The sequence below is a fragment of the Dipodomys merriami genome, unplaced genomic scaffold, assembly GCF_024711535.1.
Source record: "Dipodomys merriami isolate MVZ:Mamm:240054 unplaced genomic scaffold, mDipMer1.0.p SCAF_12, whole genome shotgun sequence".
Taxonomy (NCBI): Eukaryota; Metazoa; Chordata; class Mammalia; order Rodentia; family Heteromyidae; genus Dipodomys; species Dipodomys merriami.
This window is the reverse complement of record NW_027202493.1, coordinates 23993764-24013828: the sequence shown is the minus strand read 5'-3', so window position 1 is coordinate 24013828 and position 20065 is coordinate 23993764. Positions and strand designations below refer to the sequence as shown.

Sequence of the window (20065 nt, the reverse complement as noted above, 5' to 3'; positions counted from 1 at the left end):
CATGAAATTCTGCACTGAAGGAAAATCATATACTGTTCTGTACAAAGTTCTGCAGCTTATAATGGTGTTTTTTTTAATAGTGCTGACTTTATAAAGTGTGGTTTATCTCAAAACATCTTTACCGTGGAATTTGGATCTTTTTCTGGGCTGACAAATCAGGAAAACATTATTTCACTCTTGGAATGTCCTGGTATAAGTAATGTTTCAAAGTGAAGCGTGGTATTTTGCTTAGGTAGGTGCATGTACAAAGCAATGTATTTATACAGGTAATTTTCACACCAAATTTTCAAACTAAAGAAAACTAAAAGGTTAGACTTCTAAAAATAATTTATTCAAAGCCAGTTTTTTTTAAAGGGGGGATGGTTGACAGTTGGAGATTAAACGTTCTTTTAAGAATGCACACGTGTGCATGCACACACATGCAAAGTGTGTTTATCTATTGACAGTATCTCCCTACTTGTTAAAATTCAAATTAATTAGCTTTTCTAAATTAAAAAAAAAAGCTATTGGAAATGTTTTAGTCTTAATCTTAAAATGATAATTCTGTGATAAAGAACATATTGAAAGGAGCCTAAGGAAACTCTTACCAATATAAAATTGCTTTCTGGTATTTAAAACTATGTCACCACCATAATCCTTTATGATGTGGTAATCAGTAGTGAAACAGTGCAGTGAGTACCAATTAAGGAACATCAAATCAATGGGTATGCAGCATGCAAGCTGATTTAAACTGTTGTTGATTGGAATAAATGGATTTAATATGTACTTATTTGCAGATGGTAGCTTTTCTATCATCCTATAAAAACTGGGACATGAATAATCTAAGTGTGATATTTACTTACAACTTTAATGAGATACTAATGTGAGTCGTTTTTTAAAGTCCATGTATAAACTATTATGAAACACACAATGCTAAATAAAAATCTGTCCTCTGTTCCAAAGACTTCTCAGTAATAACCCAGATGAAGAATCCATCTATATTTTTATTATGTGTGCATCTGATTGAATTATCCTCTTCTGAAGATGGGCCCCTAAGAGTTTATTGTTGTAATTAAACTGAGAAGTATTTCCAGCATCCTAGACGCTGTGTTATGTGCTATGTCTAAGCTATTACCCAAGAGTCAGTTCAGAAGCCCCGTGAAAATACTGTACTATTTAACATACTCCACTAAGCACATTGTCGATAGCAGAATTGTGCATAGTTCATAACAGTATTCATCAGCAGCTATGAACACACAGTCAAACCATTTTTTACTTTCCCTTGTGAGCTGCTTTGTGTATGGAGAACCAACTTGGTTTGCCTTTGTTTCTTTCTCTGTGTTTATAAGAAGCAGTTTGACAGGGAGAAAAAAAAGCAAATGTGGAAGTAACCTCATTCATGTAGACTTCCAAATATCCCAGTTCCTTCCCTAAGTAGGCCTGACTGCTCCTTTCACCTTCTTTTAAAGCAGGCTTCTTTGTAACTACTGCTCAGCTGCTCCTTAGTCAACAGTTACACATCTACTGAACTAGTTCTATCTTTGGTGTTTGCAATATTCACTTGCTTTCATTTTTCTGATCTTATCCCCAGTTTTTACTTTTTTGCTCTCCAGATTCCCAAGCTTTGGAGTTTTAGACTATGTTACAACCATTCTTATCATAATACTTTGTTTAGTTTACATAAGATGGTCTTATTTATGAGGTGATGTCAATTGTTGAAGATGTCATATTAATTTGCAAGTTTAACCCTCCATCCTAGCTTCTTTCTTTTATGTTTAGGGTTGAACTAAGGATTTCCACTTCCACTGTCTCTCTTTTTTCAACCAAGTTGATTTCTTTACCAATCCAAAACTACATGCTATTTCTAGTAACACACTCAGGTACACAATTCCGGTTCTTCTGAGTTATGGATACAATTCTTTTCATTAGAATATCAGCGTTGCCATCTGGCTACCTGGTTGGAATTTTGTCTCTGTTGCTTGCCAACACTCTGATCTTGGGAAAGTGGCTTCATTTCCTGTGCTTCAGTGTCTTCATTTGTGAAAGAGAAAAGGCAATAATGTACCTAGCCTACTACCTCCACAGAAGGATGGAAATATCAACTAGGTCATATTAAGTGCTTAGCATAGTTTTCACACAGAGTAATAGTAAATAGTAATTACTGTTAGCAGAGCCATGTGTGCTTAGGGTAGATGGATTAGGATGGGAGGAGAAATATAAATGAAGAATGGTGTCATTCTTTCTGATGGAGGCATAGAATTCCATTGTGTATATAGACCACATTTTCTTGATCTACTCATCTACTGAGGGGCATGTGGGTTAGTTCCATATCTTAGCTATGGTAAATAATGCTGCAAAAAACATAGTTGTGCTGGTAGCTATAGGATAGCCTTGTTTGTGATTTTTTGGGTAAATGTCCAAAAGTGGGATTGCTGGGTCATAGGGGAGCTAATGGAAAGACTTGGAAAAAATTACATTAAGTGAAGTAAACCAGGTCCAAAGAAACATAGGTCCCATGGTTTCCCTTATTTGCAATAACTAGTATATGTCTAGGACAAGCAGAAAAGGTCAAAAGCTATATACATATGACCATATAAGATGATGCTAAGCAAAATTAACCCCAAGATAGGGACACAACTGGTTTTATCTTTCTAGCTGTTGTTTTTAATATACTTATAATGTACTATGTGATTTTTTTGTTTCTTTGTATGTTCTTCCCCCATGGTATAACCCCTGTTTTCACTGTATTTGATTCCAGTGCCCTGCATCTTGTATATACATTTTTCTAATTTGGGGAGGGAAGGGAAATAACAAAATACTGAAATAAGGATATAGGTTGACCCATTGTAACAATGACATGTACAAGACACTATGTTGAAAACGAACTTTACAACTTCGGGGGGCGGAGGGAGAAGTTGTGGAGGTGGGGAAGGAAGGGATGGTGGGGGAAATACAAAGGAGGAGGTAACAATGCTGGATAAGAAATGTCCTCATTACCTTACCCATGTAACTGTAACCCCTCTGCGCAGTGTCTTTACAATAAAAAAAAAAAACAGAAAAAAAGAATAGATAGGGGAAATATACAGGGGAACAATATTATAAATGATGTATTGCCCAACATTTCTTCTTTCTCAAAGACACCCTCTTTCACTAAATTTCTGAAAAAAAAATTCTGCAAACTCATGTAGGAGCCACCAGTTAAATGTAATAACTGCATTTAGTCATTGTTTAATGAATATTAAGTTCTCCTGTTCACCAGGCTTTGGAAATGCAAAAGGTCATCCATTTCTACTGCAGAAGATTTACACATCAACTCATAGACATCTATAAAGTTTGTTACAACCATGTGATTTTATGGCATCTTTTAGCGGTAATGATTTGATCACAGGTAGTTCATGATTTCTCCTTTTTACATGAACATATGTACTTTGAAACTACATCTGTGAGAAGTATTCATGGGACAACAAGAAAACACAAGACAGCAGAGAAAATAGTCAGGTCTAGAAGGTCTGCCCATAGTTTTGATAGGTACACAAATGGGCAAATGGCATAGGACAAAATTCCCTTCCTATTCACCGTACCAAGATTTAAACGTGTTACAAGAAGAGCACTACCTAGAGGCCTACGCCTATTTTTTTAAGGTGGCCAACAGAAGCAAATCATTCTTGGAGTCGCCTATTTTTTTAAGGTGGCCAACAGAAGCAAATCATTCTTGGAGTTTTCCTCTGAACAAAGTAGAGGGGCAGGGCCTAAACAGAAACCATATTCTTATATTAAAAAGTACCTACAGCCTGGGCCTGGTGGCTCATGCCTGCACTCCTAGCTAGTCAAGGGGCTAAGATCAGCGTATCACAGTTCAAAGCCAGGGTGAGCAGGAAAGTTCATGACACTCTTTAAAATTATTATTTTTATTTCAAAATGCTACATAAGTCAAGCAAAAAGTGACATTCTTATTTCCAAATTAATCACCAAAAAGCCAGAAGAGGAACTGTTACTCAAGTGATACAGCATTAACCTTGAGAGAAAAAGGCTCAAAGACAGCACCTAGTCCCTGAGTTAAAGCTCCAAAACTGGCTTTTTTTAAAAAGGCACCTACTTTGTAGGTCCCTCCCCCACAGTATAACCCCTGCTTTCACTGTATCTGATGTTGGTATAATTTGTGGAGGGGAAGGGAAAAAACAAATCATTTAAATAGGAGACAGGTGGACCCATTGCAACAATGAGATGTTGTTATGTGGAAAACGAACTTTACAACTTTGGTGGGAGGGGGGAGGAGGATTGGGTGGGGGGGACATAGGAGGGAAGGTTAGGAAGGGGAAACAAAGGAGGAGGCTACAATGCTTGATAAGCAATGTACTTATTATCTTGCCCATGTAATTGTAACCCCCCTGTACAGTATTTTCACAATAAAAATAAATAAATAATTTTTTTAAAGGCATCTAAAGGATAAGTCTGTGCAAAGACTGTAGGAACAGCCTTTCACTTGCTGATATTAGAAACTTATGGAAGGTTGTATAGTGAAACTATTTTTAGCTGAGTTTTGTGGAACATGCCTATAATCCCAGCACTCAGCAGGCTGAGGCAGGAGGGTCCTGAGTCCAAGTTCAGACTACACTGCAGAGTAAAAATTCTCTCTGGGGAACAAAACCTTTTTTAAAAAACTTTATTAAGTTCATTAATTTTTTGTTTATATGTTAAGAAATGGAACCCAGGGCTTCATGCATGCTAGGCAAATACTCTACCACTAAGCCACATTCCTAATTTCCACTTATTATGTTTTGATGATCCAAACCATCTTTCTACACCTAGAATTTTTTTGTCTTTGCCCACTTGTACCAGCCCAAGGACCTGCAAGTATATAGAACTGAAATTTGAGCATTTGCTTAATTTGCTTTGTCCTGAGGACAATTTTGAATGTATTTCCAAGCAGAAGCAATTAAAGTCAGGAATTAGCCACTGCCTTAAAAGACTTTCATCTGCATTCCTTAAAGGAAGCTTACCTTGTACTTTCCCAAGGGAGCCCTGTAGAAGGCCTAAAAGAAGGTGGTATTAACCCTTAGGGAAAAGATTCATATTAGATCGGAAATGATTGTGTACCATTTCTCATCCCCCCTTCATGTGTTTTCTACTGGAAAAAGAAATTCTTCCTTATCTTCAAGAGAAGGCATTATGACATTGTGGTTAAGAGTAACTTCAAAAGCCAGATAACCCAGATGGCTAGCTTGTAACTCAACAAAATTTCTTCTGATTGTCTTCTTCATCTGTATTTACTGTCTCCATGGTATTTGCATCATAGTGTTGTAATCAATATTCAATCAGAGAATAATATAAAGCATTAGTATTCAGCACAAAGTAAGTCTCTGTCCTGATCTTCAAGGAGCAAGGCTGGGGTCAGAGTACTTGCCCTGTGTTCCAGAATCATTCTGAATCTGCTCTGAACTTGGAGAAAGACACAAAGGCCAAAGGGATTTGGGAATCGCGTGCATCTACCTGCCAGGTGTTCCTAATCTGTAAGGTGTCTACAAGCAGGGTTCAAAGCAGAGCTGAAAGAAAGCATTGGGAACATTTGTGCTTTTATTTATTTGGGGGTAGGGGTGGAATCTAATTTTCATCAGTTTTCTTGGATGAGACCCAAAAAAGTTTTTTGTTTTTTTCTTTTTTTGTTTGTTTGTTTGTTTGTTTGTCAGTCATTGGGGCTGAACTCTGGGCCTAGGCGCTGTCCCTCAGCTCTTCAGCTCAAGGCTAGCACTCTACCACTTGAGCCACAGTGCACTTCCGGCTTTTTTCTGCTTATGTGGTGCTGAGGAATCGAACCCAGGGCCTCATGCATGCCAGAGAAGCACTCTACCACTGAGCCAATTTCCCAGCCCCAACCAAAAAAGTTTTAAGAATCACCACCTTCCAAGGAATATGATTATATTCACTTACAAAACAATTGTTATCCTATTATTAATCAATAATTAAAATCAGGCAAAGGATTTTATGAAGTCAACATTTACTAGAAAAGTGTTTTTTCCCCTAAAAGGCTTGTCTAGCATCCATTTTTGTGGGAGTTTTATTCAATAAGACAAAAAAAAACAGATCTAATGGATATGATTTTTTTAGTGTCAGCTAAAACATACTTGTTCATTTTCAAAGTAATTTTCCTGCAACTTAATGTGCATTTCAGCCATTGTTAGGTATATTAATTTTTAAATATACTGTATTATTTTTACGACTTTTTCCTAATGGCTTCTTCCAACATGCTGCATTTTTCTGATTGTTTCCTGTAGTGGCTTCTGTGATGATGTTTTTATTGTTGCAATTATTACTTTTAATAATTATTTTAACCTCATCTATCCACATTTCCTTTTAACTTCTTCATTATTTAAAACCAGGCTTTTTGGTTGTGTTATCATAAATTTTATGTAACTTTTTTTCCCTTCTTAGATTTATACTATCACAGTGATCGTTTATGGTATAAAATGTTAATGAAATATTTTGGTATCTTTTTCTCAGTACAGATATTTTTCTTGTCATTGGTCTTTAGGTTTTCTTTTCCTTTTTCTGCAGCTCTTATGTTAAGCCATTTTAATATTTAAAGTTATGTTAATTTTAACTTGCACCATATTTTGAATTCATTTTCTAATTCCAGCTCTCCTTGTGATGTTCTCTGGGCCCAATGACAAACCTGTAAATCAATAGATTTGTTTATGCACATGACCTTTACCTGTAAATCAATGCATTGTTTTGCATAATTGATTCTGTTTGCTAAATTAATGGGTTTGGCTGATCAAAAATAATTTAATCTTCTCTTAAAACTGCTAATCCAGATCAGAATTTAAGTTATGTTCTTCATTCTAGTTACATTACCTGTATAAAAGCAAAAGATGAGCCGGGCAGCGGTGGCTCACGCCTGTAATCCTAGCTACTCAGGAGGCTGAGATCTGAGGATTGCAGTTCAAAGCCAGCTTGGGCAGGAAACTTCCTGAGACTCTTATGTCCAATAAACCACTAGAAAACTGAAGTGGCACTGTGGCTCAAGCGGTAGAGTGCTCACCTTGAGCTGAAGAGCTGAGGGATAGCGCCCAAGCCCAGAGTTCAAGCCCCATGACCGACCAAAAAAAAAAAAAAAAAAGCAAAAGATGTATATTCTTTAACTATCGCCTGTTATTAAATTTGAGAAAATAAGAATCCCCTAGGAAACACTACCATATCTGTGTTGGAAACTCTAGAATTTTTACATCATTTTGTTTATGTCCAAATCATCAAATTAGCTATTATAGACTGTAGTAGATTATATACCATTTAGACAGAATTATTAAGGAACTGTGTGAGTGATGTTATCCAATAATACATTTTTATTTTAATGTCTAAAAGATGAATTATTTTTACTAAGTTATAATTGCAGAGTAGAGCGTAATACTGTTTTGTCTTCAACCTTAATTTCCTTTGTAATACATTGTCAATTAGCTATAAACATGCTTATTTTTAAAGGCAATTCAGAAGCCTGTAATGGAATCCTGTGGTAAAATGAAGAATCCTTTTATTTGCACAGTACAGATGTGTCAAAACCACTTATGGGTTTGTTTACGCACACGACACAGCTACTAGACCTGAGTGTCTCACGTGAAAGTTACAGTTTAAATCATTCTGTTGAGAGTTCTGCTACCCCTTGCATATGTCAGTAATGAAAAATAATCAACATGAGCATCTTTGAAAAGCAATTTTAGGTCATTAAAGATGTATGAATTTTGACAAAGCAAGAAGATTTGAGGCTTATTAAGAATATATTAGGTCTCTCCAGTGAGTGGAGAGGCATTTATGACTCTGTCAAGGGGCAAGGTGTAGCCTAATTGTAACCTCATGAAAGATAAATGTACAGGGCAGGTACAGGTACAGCAAAAGACCTGTCATAATCCTTCCTGTTCCTACAAACCTTTTGAGGAAAGCAGCCTTTCTCATGATGCATGAACAGAAACTGAATCTTAGAATACTCCTTGTTTGCTAATAGACCACATATGTGATACAGCTTGTCCATCTGGCTTGGAGCCCAGGGCTACTGGAAAATTATTTTTCACTGAATTTATACATGCCCTTTTTAAACAGAATGTGAATACATTACATTTGCTCAAGAATCCTTAATTTCTGATTATTTATTATTAAGGTTTGATCATGTAGATCTCATACTTGTAAAATTCCAAAATTCTCTAGTAATAGGTGAAGATAATGATATGAAAGATTGGAGCAAATGATTTGACATTATTTGTTCTGCTTAGCTATGACCTTTAAAAGAATGAGGGTGAAGTGTAATCCAAAGAATCTGTGAAGGGTGGTTTGAGTTCACCTGTGAAGTGCTGAGTCTTTCCTAGCATCATGACAACACTGGCTAAAGTGTGACTATATTGCATTTTTAAAAAGATATGAAGTGCATCTCTGTCGTGTGATGTGAGTCTCATGTCACCTGCAGCTATTCAATTTGCATGCAAATTCTGAAAATTTCCTTGTCCCATGTGACACTTCTGAAATGTCTGTCTGTTCTTTTTTTCCTTTTTAATTTCCCAAGCTCACTATTTGGATAAGATAGTTAAAGGTACTGTATACCTGCTCTTTGTTGACATATCTTCATATATATATCTATATATCTATAATCTCTATATATAACTGTGTATGAGATTGTAGTAGGTATGATAATAGAGTGTTTTTCACGTATATTTCTGTAAAGTATAAATCGAGCTTACATTCTGTGAAGCGCCTCAGATTTTAAAGTATTGAGACTTAAATGTCTGTGTCTCATTTTTATAATTTTGGGTTATCACAGATTTCATTCCTATGTAACAGCATTAGTTTTCACTGGAACCAAAAACTGAAGATGACAGTACATTTGCTGTTTTTTTGTTTATTTTGCTCTATTGTTGCTTTCAGATCTTCATTATTGGCAAATTCAGCTACTGTGCTTTAAATTCCAAATTAAAGAAATCCTAAAGACTCTTGTCAAAGAATAAAAAATTGTCAACCTGGAGAAGATCCTGAATAACATAAGATGTTGAAAGAAATATCGGGAACCTCCGAATGTTTAGAATATATGTGATCTTATAAGTTACATTTATTATTTCTAAAGTCTTCCAAATATTATGCATTTTGCTACGTCAGAACTAGTAACATGGCTCTCCAGAAAACAGCAGATTCCTTGTGTCTTCAGTTCTTGTAGAAATAGGTAGAATATTGTTTTTCCAAAGAGAAAAAATCCCCTTTCCCTTTCTGCTCAGATTACCTATTTTCTATTCCTTGTTTGTGCTTTTCATTAGAATATGAAAATATTCATGGCAATATCCAGGCTTTCATACCATGAGGCAACTGTCAGTGGGGCAACTGAATATTTCTTGGTTGCTTTTTTAAAAAAAACCTGTAAGAAAAAATCACCTTTTAGGTATTGAATAGTCCAAAGCTAGCTATGGTAACTGAAAGAAAACCAGCAGCAAAATTAATCTCATCCTGACTGATGGCATCCATAAGTAGAATTTTGTGAGGCTTTACCACAGAGGTTCAAAATGTGTCCCTTCCCTGTATCTCTGATCTTAAGAGACAAAATATCGCTTTGAGATACTTCTCAATTGCCACAGTGGTGGAGGGGAACCCAGTGCATGATTCGTTCATTCAATACAGACTTCATTTTTAAACAGATTGTTCCCTTAAATTTGGTCACCAAAACCAGACAAGTTCTCTGGTGATGAGAAGTTTTGTAACAAGCCTCAGTTGCTACAGCAAGTATTTGTTTAAGATCTGTGTTATACCAAATGATAAGGAACTATCCAAAGAGATCAGATTAGTACCCAGCTCTTCTGAGGATTTTAGAGTATCTATATAGCCTTGCTTCTGTCAGTCCATGTCACACTCATAAACAAGAACTCCAGACTGAGTGTCATCCTTCATGAACAGCTCATGGTGGCTGCATGCCAGATATCATCAGTTGGAAGTGGCAAAAAAAATGTAATTTTTTTAATGTCATGTTAGACTGAAACAATACTAGGTTTTGGATATATTAAATTATTTTAATTGTTTCCCAAATTTTCCCTCCTTGCCCATAAAAGCAGACAAGATAGGATATAAAGGTAACAGCATAAAAGCCTTAGGGAGATTGTCACAAACTATCACTCTTCGCTATCTGTCTTGAAGCACGTCACTACCGTGTTTTTGTTCTATCGATGTTTTATTGTGGTCCTATGGTATTTCATTTTGTCCGTCCTAAGTAATCAAATATGCACAGCTATTACATTTAGTTGGAAATCCTGTTGGTCCTGTCCCATCCGTATGCAGCCTGAATCCTAATGTTTGTTAGAATAGATGCTAAGCTGCTTCACTATTTCCTGGGCTTTGCTTATTCTGTGAAAAAGGAATGTATTCTTGGCATAAAGTATAGTCAATTAATACTGGCCTATACTTTGTGCAATTATTTAATGACTGTAATTTCACATGAATATTCGGCAACTCTGAGGCCAGATAAAATTAACACTCTCTTTTTAACATCATTCATAAACTCATGCCTACTTTCATGCTTTTGAATTTAGAGGAATTGTTTTTAAAGCAACAAGGTACCCCCAAAGAGAATGCCCTAAGATGTAACTAGTCATGTTAACCACAGATTTTTTAAAAATCAAGACAAAAGATTCTGAAATTATTTCCTTGAGAGGCTGTTTTCATTCCATACAATATACCTTGTTGCTTTGCTAAAGAAAAAAAAAAAAGAAATTAAGTTAATTTTGTCTGGCCTGCAGCTATTTAGTGGATTGTTGCATATATTTCTGTCCTGCACAGGTAAGTGGTGTCTCAAGGGTCAGGCCAATCAAAGATGCCACTTGGATAAGAATTAGAATCCTTAGATATTGTTGCTGTTTCCACCCATGTGCAATTACAGTATTTGTGCTGTTTCTAAAGGCCTGTTCCCACTAAGTGTCCTGTATCTGTTTATGTCAGGGGAGAAATCTTTCAGTACTCAAATCGCTGGTGTTTTCCTTCTTTGTCTTAACAGAGGGTTGTCCTGGCCTATGTAACAGCAATGGAAGATGTACACTGGACCAAAATGGCTGGCATTGTGTTTGCCAGCCAGGATGGAGAGGAGCAGGCTGTGATGTAGCCATGGAGACTCTCTGCACGGATAGCAAGGACAATGAAGGAGGTAAGAAATGCTGAGCATGGAAACCGGTGTGTGCCAGCGCTCAGGTCCATAAGTTACAGTGAGTACATAGTTATTGCCAAAAGAAACCTGATCCCCACAGATTAGATTGATTGAAAAATGTATTAGTGCTGACAGGATGATTTTGTTCCTTATTTTTCCTGAAACAAATGCAAGATGATTATCGTTCAGGGAAAAGGCAAGGTAACCAAGTTACCGTATGTATAATGTCCATTGTTCTCTATTCCTTTTTTTTTTTTTTTCTAATCCCTTCCTCAGGTCTGGTATTTGGGGCTTTGTCAATTGGGGGCTCTACAACATTATTGTCATAACTAAGTGTTCCAGAAGATGTGAGGCATTTTTCCCTCTCTTCTGTTGAAAGTCATCGATGGGGGAAAAAAACATGAATAGAATTGTCACAGAGAACAGTTTCCTCGAAGCGGTACTTTAGTGTCTTTCTAGTCTTGACTTTACCTTAGGTTTAAAAGATTTCAATATTCCACCTAATTTAAGCCCTGGGCTAGGAATAATTATTCTCCTGTTTGAGCACATCCCTGTGCTGTTGTATTTTAATTTCAGAGAATAGAGAGTGGGAGTTGGTGGCAGAAAGCTTGCCCCTGACAGCTGTCTAATTTTGACAAACACTTAAAGTGAATTTTTTGAAGGACATAGTTGCTCTCTAGATCTCTGTCACCTTTTGAATGGGTAGGGTATGATATTTCCTCCATCAGTTTCCCTTCTTTTGCTATCATAATATTCCTCAATTAGTTGCAAGCTCTAGTCAGTTGTCAGAAAATGTAAGTCTTTTCCCCATGTATGGCGGGGTGGCTAACCCTTGTTTTCTAGGGAACAAACTGGCCAGATCTAGCATCTAGCCCATCATCCTCTGCAAGCTGGCTAGGCTTCAGCCACACACCAACCAAATGCCACGTGACAGGAAGCGGAAGCTCTCCTGTCCACTTTCTAGCAGTCTGTTTTCTTTGACTTGGACCATCAAACAGATTTGAGCCGCTAATTCTACACGGTGGCCTCCTTTCCTTTCTTCTCCTGATGGATTTAGACTGTCTCAAACCCCCCACTGCTTTTCCCAGTTGCCTGACTCCTCCTACCCACGTGCTTACAGAAATGGCAGCATTTATCCTCTCTGAACCACAGCCCAGATGGCAACCTAACTCTTTACTGTCCCCAAAAGAGTCTCTACTCCCATTGTGCCTGTTGCCTGGGGAGGAAGAGAGCGACTCTTTCTCCCTGCTCCTGTATTTCAGATTTTGTCTTCTAAAAGGAGATTACATTGAGATTCTGCATGCTCTCAGAGGGAAGCAAACTTCAAGGCCAAGTCTACAGAGACAAGGGAGAGTAATTTAGGGGCTAATCAACTCTTTAGTATTGTTATCAGCAAAGGGCTTTTTTTTTCCCTTTTCCTCAAAATTTATCAGCTGTGAATTGGCCTCATTCCCCTTTGTTTATTCTTATTAGTGTGAAGCTATACTATCTCCAGGCTTCCCTCTCTGAGGGGAAATCTGAGCTGATAGAAGACCTCCTGTGAATTTGCTACTTATCTCCCATAATTTCCATGCCTGTCCCTAACCTAATTTTGTGGGTCTTCTAAGAAGGAATCTCAGTGCCAACTTCATTATGTCTTGAGATTGTAACCTCAATGTCCTAAAAAAGCCCTGCTAGAAAGTTCTTTGAACTTAGGCATGGGCTATGTGCAATGAGAGGGTACTTGACACACCAAACCCCAAATTAAGACACATGACAGGCAATTAAGAATAGCATGATATAAAGACAATAGAACAGAAGGCTTAAAATTAAGACTGTATCCAAAGTTGTAAGACACACATTGATGTAGTGATACAAAGCCATTTTCTAAACTTAGTTTGATGTCAGAATGTTGAATTAGCCATGAAGCAGACAAGCTCTTTCTTTGATGCAGCATATTAAATAACTATGGAGGAGGAGAGGGTGAAGAGGTTGTTTTGGCCCTAGTCACAAATGAAATACTTTTTATCAATAGCTGCTACAGTCTAGTTTGAGCAACTTCAGAGAACACAATTTTTGAAAAAGGAAAAGTACCTTGCCCTCACCAGAAGAAGGCATATTAATTAGCTTTTGTGATTTTTTTTAGAAAAAAAATAGCTACATAGAAAAATAGTTAAATATAGTCTTAGGCCAGGTCTTTTCCTTTTATTCCAAACAATACTTTTTCCTTTTCCCAGTCAATTAGACTCATCTGCCCAAAGAAAAATTAAAGTGCAGTCACTAGGAGAAAGAGGTATAAATGCAGAACAGGCAGAAAAACAGAATAAGAATAGTCTAAAAACGGCTTAGCTTTTCATAGCTTTTAATTCCACTTTAATCAAATATAGATTATATAGCATATAAAAATACATAAAATAAATATATGTATCAAATATATATGAATATATATGGTATATGTACACACACACACACCAAAATAGCTGTTCCATATAGCCCTAGATTTTTCCTAAGAAGGAATCCTGTACTCTTTCCTGCCTCCTCTAGGTTACAGCCCTTTCACTTGACAGCAACAAAAACAGCATAGCACTGACTCCTGCTGATACTTTCCTTGCCCAGGTTAACAAGATAGCTCTCTGCTTCTCCCCAGATGCTTTTATAAGCATCATTGTATTTATACAGCCTATTCACCAGAATCTTATTTAGCTGGAGGAGGGGAAGGTTTTGACTTTAAGTAGCTATTGGTCCCAAGACTGAAGCATTGAGAAATAACAACTAGTGAAAGATAATTATATCTTTACAAACATTGAGATAGTTATTAACAAGATGATTGCTCCCAAATGCAGTACCCCTACCAGTTATTACCCATAGTTCCTCTCTTTTAATAGAGATCTCTTCTGATCACTTTTGATCCTCCAATAGGTAGATCTCTTTTGGTGACCGGAGGTGTACGCACCAAGCCCGATCCTGGAGATTAGATGATTGGAACACAGAATGTCTGTGAAAGACTCACTCTAGACTTAGACTTTCCTTGAAAATACTAGAAGATCAAAGCAAGGCTCTTGCTAAGATTAATATGTCTTACTTGTGAGAAATTGAAGTTGTTACTTCTCTGGAATTATTACTTTGGGATGATATGTCAGGAAGCTGTATCTAAAATAGGCATTTTTAAAAAATCTTTGGGGGCTGATTACAGAAATTACAAATAAAAATTACATAGGCATGAATAAAGATACAAATTAAAGAGTCGAAGCAGAAGAAAAATTGGAAATATAATAGAAGTAAAACATGCCAAAAAAAAAAGAATGACAACATCCCCTCAAAAAAGAAAGGATGAAATTTTAAATTTTATACATGGAATCCTAGCTACTGAAGAAAGCCAGCTTGGACAGAAAACTCCATCTATCTCTATCTCCAATTAACCAACAACAACAAAAAAAAAACTAGACTGGAGGCATGGCTAAGTGGTGGACCAAAAAAAAAGTGGTGGAAAAAAAAAAGCCCTACGAGAACTCAAGACCCAAGCTGGGCACTGGAGGCTCACCCTTGTAATCCTAGCTACTCAGGAGGCTGAGATCTGAGGACTGCAGTTCAAAGCCAGTCCAGGCAGGAAAGTCTGTGAGACTCTTATCTCCAATTAACCACCTGAAAACTGGAAGTGGTGCTGTGGCTCAAGTGGTAGAGCATCAACCTTGAGTTGAAGAGCTGAGGGCAGTGCCCCCAAGCCCAGAGTTCAAGCCCCATGACCAACTAAAAAAAAAAAAAAAAAAAAAAACTCAAGACCCTGAATTCAAGCCCAGTAACTTTACAAAAAGAAAAAAAAGATAAAATTGTTATATAAGCATCAGCATGAAAAAAAATGAATGAAAGTGATAGTTTGGAGATAATGGAAAAAAAACTTTGCAAAAGAATAAGATTATTGTGTTCTCCAGAACTAATTTAAAAATAAAAGTAAGATAAATAGTGTACCAATGATTGAACTGAGAAGAAAAGGGAAAATGTTTTAAAGACAGAAAGAAAATTACAGATCATCAGTATTTCTCCAAAAGAACCTCATATTTTATCAGAACACCAGTGGAACTTAAGAGTTTTGGCTCATTAAAATATATATTATCCTACTAGATGATGATTTGGGGAAAAAATTGAATTTATTTTAGAAGATTACTGGATTCTACTTTAGAGGAGGGATTCAACTTGCTCTGAACCCATATTTACAGAATTTTTAGGGTATAAGAAATCACATTCTGAGAAAAAAAAATTCGGCTTGTGCACTCAAAGCAAAAGACTTCAGTAGCTTCCTGGTACAACCCAAGGAACATCAAGTATTACCATTATGTTTTAATGAGATTTAGAAAGAGAAAAATCAAAACCCACATAGACTAGAAATGTCTCCTGTTATTTTACACCCAATAGCTACCATTTCTAGCTTCAGAATGTAGAAATGAGTGTTGCACAGGGCCTCTGTAGACACAAGCCTCTGTGACATGTCTCAAGGTGAAGAACTCCTCTATTATACATAAGGATATTATTCATAGCCATAGTACATATATATTATATTCCCATTGTCCAAAGAGCCAACCAGTGTTGGCAAGTTGATGATCATCTTCTCTACCGTCACTGAATTTATACCTACATCTAAGATTTTTAACATGAATGGCTTAAGTGTTATTCTAAATTTGATTCTTCCGGGGAGTGTAGACTAGAGATATTTTTCCCATCAGTACATAGCCCAGCTCTTTCTTCATAATAAAAAATGTGGTTGTATCAATTAATTTTACTGTTACTATGTTCATAATTTACTTGTTTCGTTTTTTTAGTGGATCTATGTGTTCAAGTGTACATATGTGTGTATACATACACATGCACAGTTGTGTAAATGCACAAAAACTCTTTAGGACAGAATTTTAGACATAAAACTGTTAGATCACAGGATAATGCAATTTTAATTTGGATGGCTACTGGCATATTACCTTGCAAGTGAGTTTCAACCACTATACATTTCGTTGATATGAAATTATTCCCCCTGTGTTCAAAATCTGTGCACAATTCTGTACACAATCACTGTGCATAAAAATTATTCAACAAAATGAAAAATGGGATTTTTCCTGATAAGTGCATGTGATCTCATTTTTATTGTTTTAATTTGTACCTCCCTAATTGCTAGTAGGTTGATAACCATTTTTATTTCCTCTTATGCTGAGTAAAACCCAAGGCCTTGTGCATGCTAGGCAAACACTCTATTAGTGAGCTACATCCCTAGCTCTCAATTGATCATCCTTATATTTGCTCTTCAGTCATTTGTATTCGTGTGCGTGCATTGCTAATTGCTTCTCTATGTCTATGTGCCTATTTGCCTGTGTGCCTGTGTACCTGTATGCCTGTCCTGAGTCTGGAATTCAAGGCCTAAGTTCTGTCCCTGAGTTTTTTGCTCAAGGCTAGTGCTCTACCACTTGAGCCACAGTTCCACTTCTGGCTTTCTGGAGATTAATTTAAGTAAGAATCTCTCTCACAGACTTTCCTGTTCGAACTTCAGTCCTCAGATCTCAGCCTCAGATCTCAGCTAGGATTACAGGCGTGACCCACCTTTGTCCAGCTTTTTCTCTTGTTTTTTGTTGTTGTTGTTGAGGTGCTTAAAATTTCCTTTTTAATTCCTAGGACAGCACTTCTTTATATATTCTGTTTATTCATTCTTGTTTAGGTGTATTGTAGATATTTTACTCCAGATTTTATTTGCTTTACTCTGTTGTAATTTTTCGTCATGAAAAAATTCAATTGATTTGAGATACGTTGTTATAAAGTTTCTCTTTTCACGAATTTGAGGTTAGTGTTTTTCTTAGTGGAGTACTTGTAAGATTGCATATAGTAATATATACATAGTACTTTTTATGATGTTACTTCTAATTTTTTCTATAATTCTGTAAATTACTTAGTGTCTATTTAGTGAAGAACCTTTTCAGTACATATTGGAGTAAAAAAGAAACAGGAATTCATGGATTCCTTAGTGTCTCAGGATAGAGAAAGGACAATAAAAGAAAACAACTGGCCGCTTCTATTGCGCTTTGAACCTTTCACTTTAACTTAATTTGGATCTTATAATTTCTAGGAACTTACTCATTCTTTCCTTTGTTCAGCAAATGTATTCAATACTTACTTGAAACCAAGATGTCTACTAGATTCTGGTGATACAGAAGTGAACTAGATTAGCTTCAAGAAGCTTATTGAGGGCTGGGAAGTTGGCTCAGTGGCAGAGCGCTTGCCTTGTATGCCTGAGGCCCTGGGTTCAATTCCTCAGCACCACATAAGCAAAAAGAAAAAAGCCGGAAGTGGTGCTGTGGCTCAAGTGGTAGAGCGCTAGCCTTGAGCTGAAGAGCTGAGGGACAGTGCCCAGGCCCAGAGTTCAGGCCCCACGACCAGACCCAAAAAAAAAAAAAAAAAAGAAACTTATTGAGAAAATTGTCTGAGCTGATTGCTAAGGATGGTAGGGAGTAAGAGAAAAGGTTAGAGATCTCCACACAGAGGAATCAATCATCAGGAAAGGTCTTGTCAGCCAAGGTAAGGAGTTCTGATTTCTTGCCAAAGCTCCTGGAAAGGAAGCATTTTAGCTAGAAAACTGAGCAAATTTGATTTCTATGAAGATTCCTATGGCTAAAGTGTTAAGACTGAAGAGTTGGGATGAGAATGGAGCCTGGGGAGTCAAGCTGTTTGTTGAGATCTTGTCAAAATAAATGAGCAAGATTGACTAAAGGGTAGTTTCCCAGAAATGGAAAGAACTGATTCAAGTGGTGTTTGAAGTAAAGAAAAGAAAAGACCTAGGGTTGACAAAAGAAGTTAAGGATCACCTTCAGCCTTCTATTTTGGATGTAGAGATAGGATGGGTGAATGGTGGAACCATTCACTGACACAGAAATACATCAGAAGTAGCATGTTTGGGGAGAGAAGGTCATTGCTGTATTCCAGACATGTTAAGTTTGGATATTTGTGTCCTACTTAAGTGGGAATATCTAGAAGGCAGTTTGTGGGTTTCTAATTCAGGATAATTATCAGCTTGTGGATGTGAGCGTGGGGACTAAAGTCCCCAAGACAGTGCTAATACAGACAAAACCAAGACTGTATAAAATCCACACATGTTCATGATAAGCAGTAAGTCCATGAACATTACAGAACGATGACTATGGGGGAGAGCGGTACCTACACACTTAAAATTCTGAAGCCCACCAATAAAATATTGCCTCAATTTCTCACTTCAATTTGGAATTTGGAGTGAGAGTACCTTCCAAATATGGTTGGCACAATTCATGGTCATTAATTAAGGTTTGAACAAAAATGAGAATCCATGACTTTTATCTAGCATAATTTAAGAAAGAGACTTGGAATCCAAGTTTCAGTAACCTAACCAACTGTGTGTTTAAATTTGCCAGAAAGAGATATCAAGAATGATTTTTAAAAAAGAATAATAGAAATAGGACAAGATAGAAAATTTGAAGCAAGACCAAGGACTACCCACAGAACAAAGCCTTCTTTTGTAAGGCAGAGTTGATTAGTTGCCAGCAGAGACTTGGATGGTCCACAAAGTATATTGGTTATTTGGCCATCAACAAAATAAGTTTTCCAGCCACTGTTAAAGATCAATGAAAATTCTTAAAGAAAGTCAAATACATCTTCCAACACCTCACCCCAGTTAGAATGGCTATAATCAAGAACTCTAATAACAACAGATGCTGAAGGGGATATGGACAGAAGGGAACCCTACTGCATTGTTGGTGGGAGTGTAAACTTGTTCAGCCACTTTGGAAAGCAGTATGGAGGTTCCTCAAAAGACTCCACATAGAGCTCCCCTATGACCCAGCAATCCCATTTTTGGACATTTACCCAAATGATCACAAACAAGACCATACTAAAGTTACCAGCGCAGCATTATTTACCATAGCTAAGATATGGAACCAACCCACATGCCCCTCAGTAGATGAATGGATCTACTGTGTATATCTACACAATGGAATTCTATGCTTCCATCAGAAAGAATGACATTGCCCCATTTGTTAGGATATGGAAAGACTTGGAAAAAATTATATTAAGTGAAGTAAGCCAGGCTCAAAGAAACATAGGTCCCATGGTGTCCCTTATTTGTAATAACTAGTATATGTCTGAGACAAGCAGAAATGGTCAGATAAGTTGATGTTAGGCAAAATGAATGCCAAGATAAGGATTCAAATGTCTTTTCTTTCTTGCAATTGCTTCTAACATATTTATAAAATGATTTCTTTGTTGCTTTGTATGTCCCTCCCCCAAAGTATAACCCCTGTTTTCACTGCATTTGATGTTGGTATAATTTGTGAAGGGGAAGGGAAAAAACAAATTGTTTAAATAGGGATACAGGTGGACCCATTGCAACAAAGAGATGTACAAGACATTATGAAGAAAAACGAACTTTACAACTTTGGCCAAGGATGGGGGTGGGGAAAAGGGGAGGGGGGAGGGGAGATGGGAAGGGATGGGAAGCGGAAACAAAGGAGGAGGCAACAATGCTTGATAAGAAATGTACTCATTACCTTACCCATGTAATTGTAACCCCTTTGTATGGCATTTTCACAAGAAAAAAAAAAAGAAATAACTAGAACCATAATGTTAAGAACTTAAAAAAGCACTGATTGGAGAGAAGCATAAACTGTATTACCTACTTTACATTGGAGTACCACTTATATTGCAAAGCCTAAAGTGAAGAAGAGCTCTTAACTAATAATTGAAGTTTTTATTCAGTGGGTTTTGATCATTTCTGATTTTCTTTAGATTTTTTTATGATTAATGCTGTTAGATATGGCTTCTTTGCCAATATAAATGTAAGCTAACATAATGTAGCTGAGACTAAGTAGAATTTCAATGATTTTGAAAAGCTATTCCACCAAGACAATTTTACTACACTATACATTTGGGCAAATAGGTAATCAACTTAGTTGT

The 20065-nt window shown here is 36.7% G+C and overlaps 1 protein-coding gene across 9 annotated transcripts in view; it reads left to right on the top strand.

Annotated features, from left to right (window-relative positions):
* Nucleotides 1-20065, top strand: part of Tenm3 (teneurin transmembrane protein 3) — a 608309-nt gene that overhangs the window by 520755 nt on the left and 67489 nt on the right. For 5 of the 9 annotated variants that reach the window (XM_070016443.1, XM_070016436.1, XM_070016439.1 and 2 more), the window contains 3 exons: nucleotides 8525-8551; nucleotides 10050-10070; nucleotides 10988-11134. In XM_070016443.1, coding sequence (XP_069872544.1) covers nucleotides 8525-8551; nucleotides 10050-10070; nucleotides 10988-11134 — 195 coding nt within the window. The remainder of the gene's footprint in view (nucleotides 1-8524; nucleotides 8552-10049; nucleotides 10071-10987; nucleotides 11135-20065) is intronic. The other 4 variants (XM_070016445.1, XM_070016442.1, XM_070016440.1 and 1 more) reach the window with 3 other exon arrangements.